Source organism: Python bivittatus, unplaced genomic scaffold (assembly GCF_059951505.1).
Source record: "Python bivittatus isolate LINGU-HERP-01145 unplaced genomic scaffold, Pbiv_v1 ctg000020_np1212, whole genome shotgun sequence".
NCBI classification, from domain to species: Eukaryota; Metazoa; Chordata; class Lepidosauria; order Squamata; family Pythonidae; genus Python; species Python bivittatus.
The window spans coordinates 124,248,894-124,267,562 of NW_028277030.1; the positions used below are offsets into that span (position 1 = coordinate 124,248,894).

At 41.1% G+C, this 18,669-nt stretch overlaps 1 protein-coding gene across 1 annotated transcript; it reads left to right on the forward strand.

The window, feature by feature from the left end:
• The first annotated feature begins 1,246 nt into the window (after window positions 1-1,246).
• On the forward strand, window positions 1,247-18,391 carry GTF2A1L (general transcription factor IIA subunit 1 like). The gene is made up of 9 exons (XM_007431726.2): window positions 1,247-1,399; window positions 5,029-5,130; window positions 7,356-7,476; window positions 8,853-8,920; window positions 11,200-11,296; window positions 13,442-14,007; window positions 14,309-14,596; window positions 16,285-16,374; window positions 18,136-18,391. Exons 1-9 carry the CDS (start codon window positions 1,304-1,306, stop codon window positions 18,241-18,243), a joined length of 1,536 nt encoding a protein of 511 aa, XP_007431788.2. The 5' UTR covers window positions 1,247-1,303; the 3' UTR covers window positions 18,244-18,391.
• Window positions 18,392-18,669: the final 278 nt, after the last annotated feature.

The following is an 18,669-nucleotide window of genomic DNA, read 5'->3' on the forward strand; positions in this document are numbered from 1 at the left end:
TTCCTCAAGTCCCTAATCCCAGGGGCTGTGAGGGGAGTGCCAGTCTTTAGCCACCAGGTCTAAATCGGTGAGCAGGGTTTAGCCCTTTAAATGTGCCCTGCTTTGTGGGTGCAGGTGCAGTGATTGGAGGATGGTCTTCCTTCCAGCTGATGACGGGAAGGGAGGAAGGCCAGCAAGCACACCCTTCCCTTTTTCCTCAATGTGCCTGGCATGTATGAAATTTGGAAACCAACCCCCAGCCCTACATCAGGCCTGAGGCTGCTCAGATCAGAAATGGGGACAGCAAAATTAGTGCTGGTTTAGTCTTCCACCATCTCAAGACAAGGTTGTAAATTTCCAGAGGTTCACTCCCCAAATCCCTGCCGATCTATGCCCTTCAGGAGGGGGCAACACATGAAGTTCCAGCTGCTGCTGCTGGACTTCAAGTCCCAGCAGCCCCGGACTCTGCACTAAGGGATGCTGGGAATTGTACTTCAGCGACACTGCCCTTGTCAGGGTAGAAGACGCCCAGTCAATTAGGTTAGGGCTCGCGTATTTGGGCTGCCAACATCCAGATGACGCTAGATGGCAGCAAAGAGCCTAGATGCGGAAGGCAAAAAGCGCAGCTTTCCTCTGACAACATTCAGTTCGGATTCCCAACCTGCCAGAAAACTACCCCAAGCACGTCTGGCTATGTTCACATGACTCACTGAACCGTGAACTAGCTACACCGGCTGGGTTCCCACAACAAACTAGGCTAAAAGGTGGTTGGCCAGCTTTAAAGCAGGTGACACTTTCACGATGAAGACGAAGGTGCACCTTGGGATACTCGTTTTAAAAAAAAAAAGAGTACCGTGCTCCAAATTGATCGAGCGCCCAAAAGCAACGTTTCATACCCCGCCCGGAAGAAGACGGTTAAGGAGCTTTAAATGTATGGCAGGATTCCAAACATTACCCTGAGCAACACACCGACCCTGCACGGTCGTCTCTCCGGTCAGTGCAATCTGCGTATGTTTAGAGGCTATGCAGCTATTTATTGTAATTCCGATGAAGGAAGGAAAGAGATAATTTGATCCTACCAACCTGTTCGAGAACCTTTCCCTCGTGGCCCCTTTTTTCTCTAATGTACTTATGTTCCTTGTCAATTGTTTATTACTTCATTTGATTCTCACATCGGGGAACCCCGCTTTCCTCGGCAAAGTCTCCTTCGCTCCCCGTCGAAGCCCTGGACTTCGGCCGGTCGGGGCTGCTCGGTAGTTGCCTCGGGAACCGCCAGGGGGCGCGCGAGGACGAGCGTTGGGAGCCGCGGCGGCTTAAGCGCTCCATGGAGCCGTCGGCGGAGGCCGGAGGCGCCGCGAGAGAAAGAGAAAGAGAAGGGGAGAGGCGAGAGCGAGAAGCGATGGCTCACGGCAACCCTGTGGTGAGGGTGAAAGGAGGGGGTTGGGAGAAGGAAAGAAAGAGGCTCAGCCTAGGCTGAGCCGACCCTCTCGCCTAAGGTAGGCGGGGATGCTCAGTTACAGAGGCAGGCGGCGTTCCCGCTTCTCCTGGCCATTAAGTAAACCCAGTTTCTGGATCTCCAGAATACACGCAACCATGGACTGGCTGGGCTGGGTTTGTAGAATGGACTCACCCAACCCGACTAAGATTAATACTAAGCTGGGCACACCGGCAAATGTATCTGCTACCCTTTACCTGGCCTCAGTAGGCGAGTGGGGAAAAACCCACCTCACAGGAAGGAGCAGTTCCTGAGCAGGTCGAGTAAAGCAGGATCAGGAGACCCACCTGGCTACAAGCAACAATTGCTCACATTTAGGCAGTTGGTCTCTAGATCCCCATTAGCTATGGTAATGTAATGGGACCCCAGGTAGCTATGTGTAGCTGTGGCTGCCTGTGAAATTCTCCTGAGTTGGATAAAGAGCTGGGTTAGGCCTGCTCCAGCAAGGGCTCCTACTCTGAGTAATCTGACCTCCGCATAATGGTGGTGCAGGTGACCTGCATCTCCTTCCTTTCAGAGGTAAATCAGCCCCACCAACATTGCCTGGAAGTGGTCTGGGGGTAAATGTGGCAGGAGTTTTGAAACAATACCCTTGGAAGAATATAACATACAGTGTAGGCTCTTTGAATTGGTGTGATGGATAGTCAACTTTTTCATTTATTGGTAAATTCATCAGTAATTCTTTAGGCATGTGTTGACAGGAAATGTGTCTGAAAGTCAAAACCGAAGAATATTTAAAATACTAAAGACTCCACAAAATAATATTTAATGTGATTTATTTTGTGTTTTGGGCGTCAAAGAATTTCATGCCACATTATTTTACTAATTATTATAACAAAGTATGTTGAGTCATAATGATTTGCCTTACAACACCCAACCAATTTAGAGCTGAATCCAAATTTGAAATTTTCAGCTGATACTTCTGACCTTTAGGTTATAACAGTTCCAAAATAATAAGAAACAGATATCTGAAATGCTTTGCTTTTTGATTCAGTAAATCTAGAGTTCAGACACATACCTGCTGTTCACAAAAATGCTCATTGTTCCTTTAAAAGGTCAACCACTTCAAATTACTTGTTTGAGGTTATGTATGTATAATTTAGTGCCTGCCTTGTATTTCTGTTGTTACCCAAATAATAAATAGTTTTTAAAAATAAAATCCAGAAGAAATCTAGTTGGAAAGCTTCTGTTAACAGAAGGAATGCTTTGTGGATGAATCAAACTAAGCCACATTGAAATTAATTTGCTATCTTTTACAATGAATCTGATCTAAACTGAATATAGTTTGGATGTGAATGCAAAACAGAAGCAGTCCAGATTTGCACTGCATTTCAAAACAGATTTTAAAAATTGAAATATTGTACATTGCAAAAAGCCAGCATTTATTTATTGTGAAATTAATATGTAGCTCATCCCATTAAAAAACCAACATTTACTGCCCAGTGGAAAAAGTCTAACTTTGTGTTAGCCTAGTAGCCAGGGATGACATTAGAGAGAGAGTGTGTACAAATGTGCATGGATAAAAAGTTTGTGTGCATTTATACAAAATATTGTAAAAAGAAATAAAAGAGTAGCTAAAGACCCTTTTGCCAGTTCAAGATTCTCTGGCTTCTTGGTCAGAGAAAGAAGATAAGGTGCTGAGAACTTCCTGATCCCTCTTCTCCTTCCTGCTGTTTGCTCTCAGTGAGGGCTGCTGAACAACAAGGAACTTCAAGAATTGGCAATAAGAGCTCCTGGCAGGCCCTCCAAATACTGGCTTTAAAAGGAAGCTGATTGTTGCTCACCCTCTCATTTTAGATAATGCAATCACTTAAACTAAAAAGAAAAAAAAATTAAAGGAAAAAAGGAAGGATTTTTTTCACTTAAACTTTTAAAGAGGGTGTTGCCCTTGTTGACATCATGTATAACATACTGTATGTTAAGGGCAGGTGGAATAGTTAAAACTTCAGCCTGTGCAAGATCCTGCTTTTTTGAGCTGCACTAGCAATCCAGCATTTACACGGATGGCTTGTTAGCTTCTGGGAACAATTACATGAATATTGACTGTTCTGTCTTCTCTGTAATTGGGGATACAGCTAGGAAATTTGGGACCTGGGTTTGAATAGTTTTTTATGGAGCTTCCCCTTAGATGACCACGTGGATTCCTTGGGACTAGGCACCATTGTGTTGTATGCATATACTCATATCTTCCCTTTTGGGGATCATTATGCAGACTACAGAAAAGGAGTAACAAATACTAAGCCAAAAAGAATTAAAAGCCTGAGATTAAAAAAAAGCAGAGTAAAGCATAGCTTATACCTAGCACCATTCACTCTACCTCTCCGTAACTTTCTGTCCTTGCAAATCATTTTTGCTTCTCTTTCTCTTAATTTATTCACATTTCCTCTTAATTTTCTTTTTTGAAAGTCAGTCCTCAGTTGTTCTCTGTATATAACCAAACCACTCAATGTGCCTCTTGTGCTGGTCACTCAATTTTCGTATTCAATCTCCATTCATTCAGCACCCATTTATTCTTGACCCCAACTCTTCTTGTTTTACTGGAGTACTAAGTACCCCAATCCCATTACATTCAAAAGCTATGTTTCCCCTGACATACCCAATTCTTTTCTAGGAAAAATAATACCTATTTAAAAAAATTGAATGAATGCCTATAGTTGTGAAATAAATTACAGAATTGGAAAGAACTATTTGGGCTATCAGATCCCATCCCCTGCTATGCATGAATCTAGATTAAAGCTAGGGCTTTCAGATCTGTGCTACAGAAATCTAGATGGCAGCAAACAGACTTTTCTGTATCTCTGTGCTACCATATAATACAGTGTTTCTCAATCTTGACAACTTCAAAAGGTATGGACTTCAACTCCCAGAATTCCCCAGCCAGCCATTCTGTCCGGGGAATTCTGGAAGTTGAAGTCCACGCCTCTTAAAATTGCCAAGGCTGAGAAACACTGATCTAATAGGTCATCTGGATTATTGTAGCCCTATTAGAGCATCCCTGAGAGATATACTGTAGTTCCAGTTAAATGCTTGCTTTAGGAAGAAAAGGCTGTTTTTCTGAGCAGCATCAGTTTCATGAGGTCCTGGTATATCCATTTGTACCTGGGAAACAACAATGGTTCTCCCTGTCACCTGCCATTCTCTGGTGTTCATGGTCATGGGAGACCATGTTATGAGATCCTGATTTTGCTCCTGAGAGTCAGGCCTATTTCCAGTACTGCCAACATAGTTTAAAATTTGCTGATAAGGCAACCCAATGCTTGCCTGACCAAAAATGATTTCACCCTTAGAAAGATGAAATGAGGCTATAGTCTGATGATACCATCTTGATCATTCTGTCCACTACCCAGGTTTGAAAGACAGCATGTACAGTTCATGGTTGCCAATGCATATTTGTATGCCATAAGGGTCATATGTGTAGCTAACAAAAGAGAAAATTCTGAGATTCTCCATTTCTGCACCCAATACTGCTCCTTGGATGTATTATCTCAGTGGAATATAGCACACCAAAGCAGCTCCTCTCTTAATTCTCTCTCTGCAATTTGTGTGTTATGCAGCCTAAATTCTATAAATCGGTCATTGATGATGTGATTGAAGGAGTCCGAGATGTTTTTGTGGAAGAAGGTATAGATGAACAAATTCTGAAGGAGCTGAAGCGGGTTTGTTGATAACTCCATTTCTCCTTCCTATCTTGTTTTTTTTTTATCATTTCTAGTTGGTAATAAGTAGTTCAAATGCCCATTTTCTGTAGATGTGCCCAGTTGTTCAATTGCCATGTTGAACCGTCTATGTTGAACAATTGAAAATACTGCTGTCTGTCATGGGATTTTGAGATAAGTCATAATTTTTCTAATAATGAAAACATTACTCCAACAATATACATTTGGGATTATGAGCTTTGCAGCCACCAAATAGATTCTGGGCTGAATTAATATTCTTTTGCTATCTCTCACTTGCCATGCAAGTTCTTCTTTTAATCGCTGAAATTCTACTGAAATTACTTGCAGAAAGTAGTTGTTGTATTGGTTGGTGCCCATATTTCCTTGAAAAGTCCAGGATTGTTGCCAACAAAGTTTACTTTCCTGCAGATATCAGAGAGAAACCAAAGGATCATAAAAGTTTTATAGTATGTTTGTAAAAATTAAGCAGTCAACCCCAGGCCAGCCAAGTGAGGCTGTCAAGGTTCTGTTCCATTGCTTGGAGAGACTGTGGGTTTGGATGGGGAGGAACTGTCTCCAACTCAATCTTATCAAGACCAAGTGGCTATGGATGTTTGGGCTGCCCAGATCTGGAGTATTCCATCTCTGACCTTGGATGGGGTAGTACTTTTCTTTTCAGGGTTGGGATGCAATCTGGGGGTCTTCCTGGACTCACAGCTCCTGCTTGAAAAACAGGTGTCAGCTGTGGCCAGGAAGGCCTTTGCACAACTCCTGGTGTCCAGTTGCACCCTCTCCTAGATTGAGGGCCCTTCAGTCACTCATGCCCCAGTCACCTAGTGGCATGACTCTTGCAATGCACTGTACATGGGGCTGCCCTTGAAGATCACCCGGAAGCTTCAACTGGTCCAGAATGTGGTGACACGAGTAGTAATGGGCATGCTTTGGTATGCCCATATACAGGTAATCCTCGCTTACTGACTGCCTCGTTTAACAACCATTTGAAGGTACGATGGTGTAAAAAAACCTGCTTTGTGACCAATCCTCACATTTATGACTGTTCAGAATCCTGCAGTCATGTGATCACCATTCAGGTGCTTCGCAACCAGTGTATATTTACGACCGTCTCAGTGTCCTGTGGTCATGTGATCGCCATTTGTGTGCCTCACAACCAGCTTCTGACAAGCTAAGTCAATGGAGAAGCCAGCAGTAAAATCGCAAGTTGCAGTCACGTGATGTCTCACTTAATGACTGTATGGGAAATGAAATCAAATGAAGCCCATTGTGGTCATGTGATTTTATGCTTAAATCATACCAGCGTTTAGTAATGGAGTTGCCAGTCCCAATTGTGGTTGCCAAGCGAGGACTATCTGTAACACCTTTGTTTGCAAGTTGCACTGGTTGGCAGTTTGTTTCCAGGTGCGATTCAAGGTGCTGGTTGTTACTTTTAAAGCCCTACATGGCATAGAGCCTGGTTACCTGAGGGAATGTCTGTCTCCCATAACATCTGCCCACCCAGTTTGATTGGCGCACTCCTGGTTCCTCTGAATAAACAGTGTCATCTGTCAGGACCCTGGAAGTGTGCCTTCTCTGTAGCAGTGCCTGCCCTCTGGAATGAGGCTCCCCTGGAGATCCAGTCGTTTAGAAGAGCCGTGAAGACCTGGCTCTTCACCCAGGCCTTTGGTGAGGGACCCCTCACTTCATCAGGCTTGCCATCTTTTATCTTGTATTGATTTTATTGTAATTTATTTGATTGTTGTGATCTGCCCAGAGTCATTGGGAGCTGGGCAGCATACAAGTTTAATAAATTATTATTATTATTATTGTATCAGATTACCTAGATCTGCTTAATAGAAGCTCACAATGTAGCATTTGAGTTACTTTGCTCATTTTCATCTAAAAAAACTCATCTTTGCCTCTATGCTCAAAGTGAGACTAGCAATTTGCTTTATTTTCCAACCCTGCCCAACCCCCGCCCCCCATCCCAAGGACGGATCTGAAATTTCACCCCATAAGTCTGGTTTCCTAGTGAAGAAGCGTTTAGCATTTCTGTGAAGGCTTTGATCAAGGATCAGACAGTGCTCTCAGAACGAGCTGGCAAAATTTAGCAGCATGTAAAACCCATGGGTAATGCAAGATCGTGCCGTGAGAATAGAAAATTCATCAGGCTTAAAATGGATGATCTCTCTTTTCACTTTTGTCTGTGTGTTTTAAACTTTCTCTTGCAGCGCTGGGAAACGAAAGTGATGCAGTCTAAAGCAACTGAAGGTTTCTTCCGCCACAGTCATATTTCTCCCCAGTTCACACTGCATCTGCCTCCCAACTTCCATCAAGCCCTGCAGACTACAGGTTGATGCTTGATTTCTTTCAGCAAAGACTGTCTTAGAGAGGAATCATTGCTCAATATGAAAGTGGGGACTTCAGTTCAGGTTCCTGCATCATCTGCTATTGGATGAGTAGGAAGTGACAAAGAATATTTTGTCTTTCTCATACATATCTAACACAAAGCTCAACATCATTCTGGGTCTTCTTCAGGGGAAACTATGGAAATTAAGCTCACCTAAATGCCAACAGCAGGATGGAGAATATCTGTTAGTTTGGGGTTTTTTTGGCCAGGGCTGCCTCTACCTTTAAAAAATTGTTTTGAGTTTGGAGGACTACAGGGAGTGTGCCATTCCTGAAGGGGCTGAACATTTTGGTCTGTCTATGTTTGGATTCTAAAGGGTTATTTTACTAAAAAAGTATGTGCATTAAGATTATCTAGGATTTCGCATACCTATTTGGAAAGTCATTTTGTTTTTGTTTTTTTAAAAGAAAAATGCCCCCCACCAAAAAAAAGAAAGAAAAAAGAAAAAATAGCAAATTTGCCACTGAATTTCAGTGTGATGATTTTGTCAAAGGGGCTGCTGGAGGCCACATCTGGCCTGCAGAATATGAGTGACCAATCTATTGTGTATTGCACAGATATGGTCTTTCAGGAATAAAACTATAGCCAGACCTAATGGCAACATAATTCCGTGAAAGTGTTTCCCTTTTCCATGCTGGTGTCACTCAGAATGGCTGCATTTGCATATCAGATTAAGCCTGAATTTTGAATAATTCCTTCCTTGCCTTCCTGCTGACTCCTCCTGCCTGTAGAATGGACTAAACCAATGCTTCTCAACCGTGACAACTTTAAGATGTGTGGACTTCAGCTCCCAGAATTCCCCAGCCAGCATTCTGGGAGTTGAAGTCCACACATTTTAAAGTTGTCAAGGTTGAGAAACACTGGATTAAACAAATCATAAATGCTACCATGATAGGGGAAACAAAGGAGTCTGGCTCATTTTCCTCCTAAGCCATAGTAACTTTTCATAACAAAGCATATTTACGATGAGTGGCCTCATTCAAATGTTGGTGAAGCTTGACACAAGAATAAACAAAAGAAACTTTTCTGGGTTTATTCTCATTTAACAATAAATACATAACTTTGATGTCAGTCTATCTTGTTTATAAAGTATGCACAAAGGGTATATAAAATATGTATTCAACAGCAGCTTTTTCTAACATGGGCACCCTCTAAATGTGTCTAGTTCAGCAATCAGAATGATCAGCCATGGCCATATTGTGGGGGAATGATAGGACTACAAGTTCACATCAGAAGCACCCAAACTAGAGAAGGCAATTCAAGAAAACGTCAGTTGTTTAATGATGTCTAATCTTTTATTTAAATAATACCCCTTTAGGTGTTGCTGCAGGCAGAGGAATGCGTCAGTTCACTACGTCTACAACACCAGCAGTAGCAGCTGAACTAGTATGTAGCTTTGATATTTCCATATAATGTTAACATTTCAAAAAGGGTGAGAATGTAAATTCTGTATTTGTAAAGAAGTACTTGCTTGCTCATAGTCTTCAGTAATTCTAAACAATTTGGGAAAACATCAACTATAGTTAAGGAAACTTTTATATAATAACTGCATTTTGTTCTGGGCAGAGGGGCTGTTAAGTTACTTTACCTGCAACCCTAAATACAAGAATTAGGAAATGAATTTCACTGGAATCTGGGTTCACTTTTTAGTACATTTGCACTGGGTATATCATGGTTGGTTAGTTAGATGCCATTGAATTGGGGTCAACTGTTGGTGACACTATGGAGAAATCCTTTTTTATCTTGACCTGTCTTAGTAATAACTCAGTTTTCCATAGAAATTGCAATGATTACTTTGATCCTGTCCATCTACGTTACTCATTGTCTTCTACTTCCCTCAAATTTACTAAGCATAATAGTTTTTTCTAAACCATCATCTAACGATAATTGCCTCAAGGGTGCAGTCCATTTTCATTTGGCCCAAGATTGACTGATCAGTGGTTCTTGCAGGCCATGGTACTCTTAGTAACTGAATCCAAATCCATAATTTGAAGGTCCTATCTCCTTTCATTGGCTCTTTCTCAGTATCCAGTTTTCATAGCAATACATTACCATGGAAGGACCATGTTTTTACTGTTCTGGTTTTTGTTGTCATTGAAACATTTTTAGAAAGAGATATGGAGGCAATATACATCCTTGTTTCCCTCCCTTCAATATTCTGACCCCTGTCTTCTCCAGATTCAGTTCTTACAGTAGTTTCTTATTGTAAGTATTCCTCACCCCAATAATTAGGTGTGCTGGCATACTCAGAACACCTTCAGTGTATAGCCTTAATATATTCTATATTCTGGAATGTCTTTTACATAGTCAAAGGCCTAGCTAAAGTCAATAAAACAAATTTCCTTTTTGTATTTTCATACTCTCCGTTATTAATTGATAGGTATGTGATTTTGTTCCCCTCTGCCTTTTCATGTCATGCTCGTTTGTTATTTCGCTTTCTATGTATGACTATTTTTCATTGTAAAATGTTGCTTGCATACGGGTAATTGGTAATTATGCATTATCTTGCATTTCCCTTAGGTAAAGATTTATACAGTGATCTTTTCCAAGCTGTAGATCCAAGTTTCTTGTTCTATATTTGTTGACGTATAACTTTTTGCACTTCAACAGTTCACACTTTTAACGCATTCCTGCAGTGGGTTAGCAGAATTATTTTTCTGAGAAGAAAAACGATGGTGGAAGCAGCGAGATAATATGGGTGGGTTACAAATGAGACTCCCTATAAAACTTCATGAGTGTGGTAAAGCACTTGAACAACCACAAGAAGAAAAGCACACACAAAAAAGCTGAAGCTATATACCTATTTACATTGGACTAGGTACTGTATGTATGTGTGTGTGTGTGTATATATACATACACACACACACAGACACACACACAGAATGCATTGCAAAAGCATTCAAGGCAACTTCCATTTATTAGATGGCATTTAGGTCTTCTGTCTCCCTCACTGGAAGTCTTTGGGTAAAGGCTAGACAGCCATTTCTTGGCCCTGCTCTAGCTTTGGGCTTCTTGGACTACAGTTGGATGGCTCCTCCAACTCCGTGATTCAGGGGAAAAAATCAGTCTAGATGAAGATCCTTTGTTGGAGGAATAGAGTCATTTACAATTTCCCTAAATTTCACTTTTTAAAGGAACAATTCCCATCCTCCAGTAAGCTCCTCTAAAACGATTGAAACATGTTCAAGCACCTAGTTGTGCTCAAGAGCAAAAAAATGTTTTTTTCCTCCTTAATGGAGATAGAATTCAAAATGTGACTTTCCTTAAATGATAATTTTTTAAGGGATCTGTACAATAAGGAAGGAAATGCAAAAACGTATGTGTTTTTCACAGAGCCATAGCCAGAGTGTAGAAATGCAGAATTAAAGTATTGGCTGGAATTTTATCTCAGAGGAACCTCATCTTGCATTTTAAAATTCCTAGGTGTTTCTAGTCCTTACAGTGATAAGAAAAGGGACTTCAAAAGAGGTAGGAAGTCTACATAAAAAGCAAAGAAGAATTGAACGTGATTTCTTGCCCCATGGCACAAAGTTTTGATGCCCTAATTCCTCATCTGCAAAATAAAATTGCATAATTTATGTCAATGAAACAGAATATAGGCTGCTCTAAGCTAGGATAGTACAACTTTGGACAGGAATTTTCCTGATAAACTTTCTTTTATTTAGGGGCTTTCCAGGTCTAGTGGGGCAATCTTTTCTCTGCCTTCTGGCCTTACCTATCCTATCCAAATACCTCCTGGTGTGACTCTTCAGACAGCCTCTGGTAAGAGTTAATGATATAGCCTTGAATACCATTTATGCAGTGGGCAAAATAATAATTTAAAAAAAAACTTACCAGGCTATTGTAACAGGGAAATAGTGAAGCATGGGTGTTATAGTTGAGAATTCTGCAAATTTAATACCTAATCATTCGGCCTGGTTCCCTCTTACTGAATTTTGTAATTCAAAAGTTCTTTTCCTACTTCTCGAAGAACTTCAATTTTCAGCGTTCTTTGTGGAGGGGGCTTTAAAGCATCTGTTTATTGTATAGAGCAGTGTTTCTCAGCTTTGGCAAATTTAAGATGCGTGGACTTCAACTCCCATGCTGGTTGGAGAATACTGGGAGTTGAAGTCACGCATCTTAAAGTTGCCAAGGTTGAGAAACTCTGGAATAGAGAAATACCACAAGCAGAAGGGAAAAACTGCAGTGTGGACAAGTGTGCGTATAGGGGAGAAATAATAACCATGATGATTTGATAGACTAATATGGCTGCTGGGATTTTAATTAAAGAAGCTTGCATGCTGGAAGGCAACTCTGACCTGGCCAGTGTGAATTTCCTATAGCCTTAAGTTCAAAAGCACAACATGAAGCAATAGCTAAGAGATGGCACTGGGGGAAGGCATCCTGGCTGAGTAGAACGGTAGCTTGTGTACTTTCAAGAGCATTTAAGGGTATGGGAAATCATATAGGAGAGCTTTCCCCAACATGGTACCCTCCGGATATCGTTAGATCCTTTCCCGGTGCTGAGTTTAAGTGCTAGCCATCCAGCCTTGAGACAGCAAACAACAATCCTGGCATGAAATTTGCTCTCCCTATTCTTCTATTGCCTCTTTTCCCTCCCTTGACGTCTCTCCAAGATGATGGGTAACAAAGCCTAAAAGATTTTATTTGTCTATGAACAGTGTTAGAATAAGGGTGAGGCAACAACAGGAGAGCTAAGCATGATTTCAACTTTTCTCACACATTGGCTGAGGATGGGATGAAGGCAGGGTCATATTTGTGCTGCAGTTTCCTGCAAGAGGAGAAAGGTCCTTAGAGTTCATGGTTATGCTGGTTCTGAATTGTATAAGTGCAGCTCATTTGTAGGGCATTAAACCGAGGAAGCTAATGTAAGAAATAAAGAAGGGAATATTTGCTGAAGTGGGAATGTATGATCTTTCACTTACCCAAAGATAGACAGAAGGAGCATTCTTTCTCCCTCCTCAGAAAGCAAACTAAGAAATGATGTTTCTGAGTGTGTAATTGTGTGTATCAGCCTGAATCAGTCCATAGTAGGATGAAAGCTGCTTCATTGGTTTAAGGCTGACTGAATGAGTGACTGGGCCAGAATCACCCAGTCAGCTTCTATACCAAAGGGAAGACTAGAAGCTGAGTCTCCCTGCTCCTAATCTAGCACATTAAATGTTAACTACTATACCACTCTGGCACACATTCTTTCTCCCTGTATATGAAAGACAAAGATAATGTGAGGAACAGCATCCAAATGCAGAGAGTCTGGCCTGTGTGTAGTAGTGGCCCAGTGGGAAAATAATCAGTGGGATGGGGAATTCAGAAGCGGCAATGTGCAATTCTAGGAGGATGAGCTCTGGCTCACGTTTGCCCTAAAAAAATAAAAATCCATATTAACTTCAAGGGAGCAGTGGGGGCAAACTCTTTGTTTGGAAGAGCATTTTTCTCCATCTCCCTGGAAGCACCCCCGCTTGTATATCCTTTTCTGCTTCATTTTGAAGTTGAATTAACTGTTGATGGATAGTGGTTGAGGGAGGTAACAGTTTGGGTGGCAAAGGAATTGTTTATTTGTTTGGTTGTTCTGGCTTTGCAAGATGGGCAGCCATATAAATGGAATAAAACACATAAATAAATAAATACTAGACGTTCTGGTTGGCTGCCAGAGGGAGCAGGTGTTTTCATTAGGGCTGTGCAGCGTTTCAGTTTCCATTCTGGAAAGGTGCTGGAGTGCACGCTTTCTGAAGGAGCCCTGAATTGGCCAGCTGCCATGTTGTCTTGGAAGAAGACACGCCACGTTAAAAAGTTGCAGACAGGTGGTGTGTTCACACCCCTGCATGCTTTGAAGGACCTTCTTGGACTAAGCTCCAAAATACTGTGTAGTCCTGATATCCCCAATTTCTGTTTTTTTCCTTCTCGTAGGCCATTTGTATAAAGTCAACATGCCTGTGGTTGTCACTCAGGCTCCAGGTGGAGGAACCGCCATCCAGACTCCAGTTCAACAAATATTCCAGCAGGTTGGGCAGCAGTCCTTGATGCCTCAGCCGGCCCCAGCCAGTGCTCCACAGGCAAGCACGTCTTCTCTTCAAGAACCCAGCAGTGGTAGTTTGCTGGCCTCAAAGCCTGCTGTATCCCAGCACCTCAGGATGGGGGAGAAAGACTTGCCTGGGGCTGCTGCTACCAAGGCAGAAGCCATTGGGAGTCAGGGGGAAGTTGCAATGGGGGCCCTGGTAAGCCTGCAGCCCTCAAGTTCTTTAGAGACTCCCCAGACAGCTGTTGTGACTGTTCCTGTAGCCAAGTCATCTGAAGTAGACAACACAAGGTCCAGAGAAGCAAGAGAAGGCATTTCTTCTGGTGGGGGAGAGTTGTCTGTGAATCTTGAGCAGCCCCTGGATCCTGATGATATAATTGAGCTGATAATTATGGGCAATGACTTGGATGACAGTGCCCTTCTCTCTGATGAAACCAGCCTCTCTTTTGTTGAAGAGGTAACTCTGATTTTTTTTTATTTTAAAAGAATTTTAATTTAACTACTTCCTCTTTTGAAGAGAGCTTGTTGATATAATTTTAAAAATTTATTCATACACAGCTTGAGTAGAAATGTGGAATGAGCATTGCTATCCATCCCATTTAAAATCAATAGCAAAATGCCTGTTGATTTTTGTGTAGTTGAACAGCCTCAATAGTTTTAGTGTTTTGGAAGACAGGGAGTATCATTTAAAAAAAATGTATCTCTTGACTGCATGCTTCTGGCTGCACCGTAGTCTTCAGATCCTCCCTTCCTTTCAGCTAGATACCAGCGTGCAAATGGAATCAGATCTGCTGGCTCAGAAAGACATTTCCAATGACCTTGAAGAAATCATTCAACTAGATGGGACAAGTGATCTCTCTCCCAAAGCAGAAATAGAAAGCCCAAGAGATGGAGAAGATGAGGAGCTTGTAGGTATAATCGATGCTGAAGATTTAAAAGTCCTGGACGAGGAAGAAGAGGAGGAAGGTGAAAACAGCACTTCAGACAATCAGTCTCTCAATAGCACTAGTGATGCTGATGAACCCTCAGTTGATGTTATTGAGGAGGTAAAGCTTCTGCTTTTCTTAAATTATTTTGCTTTCATTTTTGCAGTATAGGCTCAATTTGCATAAAGAAAACAGAACTAGAGTGAATCTTCAAAGCTGTCTGCTTCAGCTCCTCCACTGATGAACTACTGTATCTTTGTCTCAGCTATAAAGACCTCTAATGAAAGTGTTCTATTCCACTATTGAACAGGGCATCATTCTTAATGTTCAGTCTAAATCTCCTTTCTTATAATTTGAACCTTTTAGTTAAAGAAGAATGGGCAACCTGAAGCCCTCCAGATACTTCTGACTATAATTTCCATGGTCCCTTGCCATTGGCCATATTGGCTGGGTCTAATTGGTGTTAAGTCCAAAACACCTGGAGAGCACCAGCTTGTTGCCTCTTCTCAGGAGTGATAGAGCACCAGTTTGCCCTATCATCTATGTGACCGCCCTTCAACTATTTGAATGTGGCTATCAGGTCACATCTTAATCTCTATTCTGTGGTTTAAATGCATGTAATTCCTTCAAGTTTTCCTCAAAGGACTTGAGGAAAACACAGATATCTCCATTCAGATCTAGTGCTCACAACTGGATACACTTGTAGTGCAGGTATTACATGATGGGAAATCTATGTGTGTGTGTTTGTTAACATAGTCTAATACGAGGAGGAATTATAAATATGCAGTGTTCATCTCTGGGCAAGACACAAGACTCATGATAATTCTAAGCAAGCTTAAATTGAACAGTGAGTCCATTGTATCATCTATTTTAGTCAGGTTTGCAACCTCCTGTAATTATCAAGTTTGAAAACAACTTGTTTCTCATTGCTTCTGGCAGTTGGGTATGTGCAACATAGGTCAATTTGGACTCTGCAAATCCCAAAGCCATTCCATATCCTGGTTCCAGAGAGCAATTTTTCATTTTCTTTTTTAAAAGATGGAGTTTTGGTGCTGAACAGTATTTAATTAGGAAAATGTGCAAATGCCTGGTTAAATAAAGTGTGCAGAATTTACCTCCCAGAAGGAGAAGAGGAGAGTGGAGAAGTAATTGAGACAAGGCACACATCATTTCAGGGTTGAAGGTGAGGAAGGGTGAACTGAATGTATTAGCAGAAAAAGTGAGCTGTAGCCATTCATTGCTAAACGCTCCAGAACTTCCTTCTCTTCTTACAGACAGACATCAGATAGTGGCTCTTTCGGGGAGGCATATTTATCTGAGAGCTCAGTTTAATATCTGTAAAATAGAAACCATAGATACCTCAATAATGTTCAGTAATAAGCCATCAGGAAAGTGGAGGTTGCAACATACCTGCTGGAGGGGTAGTACTGATATGCAGAGCAGTCTTTCTCCCTTTGCTAAGCCTTTTCCACTTGAAAAGCCACAACAGAGCGCCTGAGGAGGTGGTGTGCCCTGTTGGGCACAAGACACTTTTGTAGAGGCTGGCAACCATCTGTAATGCTCTTTGAATTGTATCCTACTGTGGAGATCCTGCATCAGGTACGAGGTGGACAAGATAACTCCATGCATTTGCCCTGTGGATTGTTTGATCCTTGTTGTAGAGGCAGGAACTGAAGACATCCTCTATAATAGCTCTCTCTATTCCTGTACTGTAGTGTATTATAATGAGGGTTAGGTATACAGCACATTTTAATAAGTCAAAATGCCAGTCTTTAGGTTAAACTTTTGGAGTGTTTGTTTCTTTGCAGGACCCTTTAAATTCTGGTGATGACGTTAGTGAACAGGAAACACCTGATGTGTTTGACACTGATAATATAATTGTATGCCAATACGACAAGGTACGGTTAAGTATTTTGCTTTTTAAATGACCCCTGAGACTTCAAGTATGTCAGGACTACATCTCCCACAATGGTTGGAAATTTGAGAAGGTGTAGTTCTCTTTACATATTTGCATAGTGCCAGATTAGGGAAGGTTACTTTAAGATCTTCTAACCCCTGTTAAAAATATTAGTGAAAAAAACTGTGATTTTATTTTATTTTTCAGTCTACACAGAAACAAAAACCTGTGCTTTTCTAATTAGTGAATACTCCAAAAGGTAGTTGCATCTGTATTCTCCCTGGTGCATGAATCTGTATGATATATTATAAGGATTGTAAAATATTCCCACCCAGAATGGCTGTTTCAAGTAATTTGGGAATGGTCTGATCCTAGAGCACATCATTTTTGGGGTTGGAATATTCCACAATGGGATGCATTATAGACCCCTAATACGCTTATATTTTTAGCCACACACTTAAAAATAGCTTGGGTTCTGCAACTAAATATATACTTGATACAGGAATGGACACAGAAGTAACCAAGCAGCATGCTTGCTTAACCCCCCTTTAAGCATCCTCTCTTATATTTATGTAGTTGAATGGCATGCTTATTAATTCCTGTTTTCATGGACTAGTGAAAGATTACAGCAAAAACTGAGAGAAAGAGCCCAAGGTGAATGATGGCCTCTTCAGCCATATGTTGTCTTTTTATGGAATTGTGTAGCTGAAATCTCTCATATGCTTGATGAGATTTCAGAAATCCATGCAAAGAGAATAAAAGTGAGTGGAACAATGAGGTTAAATGTTGAGATTCTTTAAAAAGAATTGGACCTTTTGATTTATTAAGAAATCTAATCACCCTGAGAGTTTGTGATCCCCCCCCCCAAATCTTAGATAACTGGTGATCAGGGGCATGCGCATTTAGACACATTGCATTTTTAATAATTGGGGGGTGGGGAGGTGGGGGAAGAATTAGATAAATGGAAAACAGAACTTGGCATAACAGACGAACAGGTGTTTGAACAGGTGTCTGTGCTTCATTTCTCTTTGCTTCAGAGCTGGCAGGGCTTATTTCCAAAACCTTGCTTGGGACAATTCTGATTCGTCAGAGTGGGAAAGAGCAAATCATAAAGACCCAAGTGATGTTCGAAATATCTATACACACCAAGAGATCTAACACTTTCTTAGTTACCCAGGAGATCATGAGAACAATAGCTTGATGGCTGTGAGAAAGACATAAAGCATCCTTAATGTGAATTCTCAGTACTTTTTCAAGGTTCTTTCATGAAAATCATGCACGAGCTATCCCATATGAGAGAGGGTCTGGTCATGAGAGACCAGTGCTGGTCCCCCATGAGGGAGACCAGTAAATTCAGGGGAATCACAAGATTTGCCACACTGTGAAAAAACTTTAGAGGTCTCCACCCCCAAAGAAGATAAACTTGAAAAAGACACCAATGAGGAATGAGCTTAATCAGTGGCCTTGCTATCAGTTGGGAAAGGGACGAAAAATGGAGAATGGATTAATAGAGTATCCCATAAGATACCACGACTGGAATTCTAACAGGAAGTTTCTCTCTCAACATTTTTCCTGCTTCTGAATTACTGTAAGGTTTGCATTATTGACTTGCTCCTCTAATATTAGAATGATACATCAAGTAACTCCTACTTTTTCATCACTTATAAAAGAAAGCATCTTTTCTTTTAGTGGACTTTCTAATCACCAGGATACAAAAGTTTTCAGAGCCATTACTGAGGAATCCCATCTTGTTTTTTACTAGGTTCAGCGAAGTAAGAACAGATGGAAATTCTACTTGAAAGATGGTGTGATGTGCTTTGGGGGAAAGGACTACATTTTCTCCAAAGCCATTGGAGATGCAGAGTGGTGAAACTTACAGAAATATCTGCAGTATTTTTTTAAGCTATTTTGTAAAATTCAGTAAGAAAATACTGAAAGTTTTGTGTTCTGAAAAAAACTCACATGAACAAAGTATGTGACTCTGTATAAAAAAAACAGTGTTGACAATTACTGTGTGTTGATCAATGTCCAGTTAATTCTTATGAATCAGTAAATATATATCCATGTTCCTTTCCTAGTTTGGTGCCCTCCAGATAGATAGATTTTCTCTCTCTCTCTCTCACACACACACACTCCCCTTATTCCTTCCTTCAAATGCACATATATCATTCAGCGTGGCTTGTAGCAAATAAAATCAATATAAAAACTAAAAATGTTTTGAAGACAAAACACAGAAAACACATATCTAATAAATTATGAAGTGGGCAAAGGCAAGAGACAGCATCTTCTGAAATTA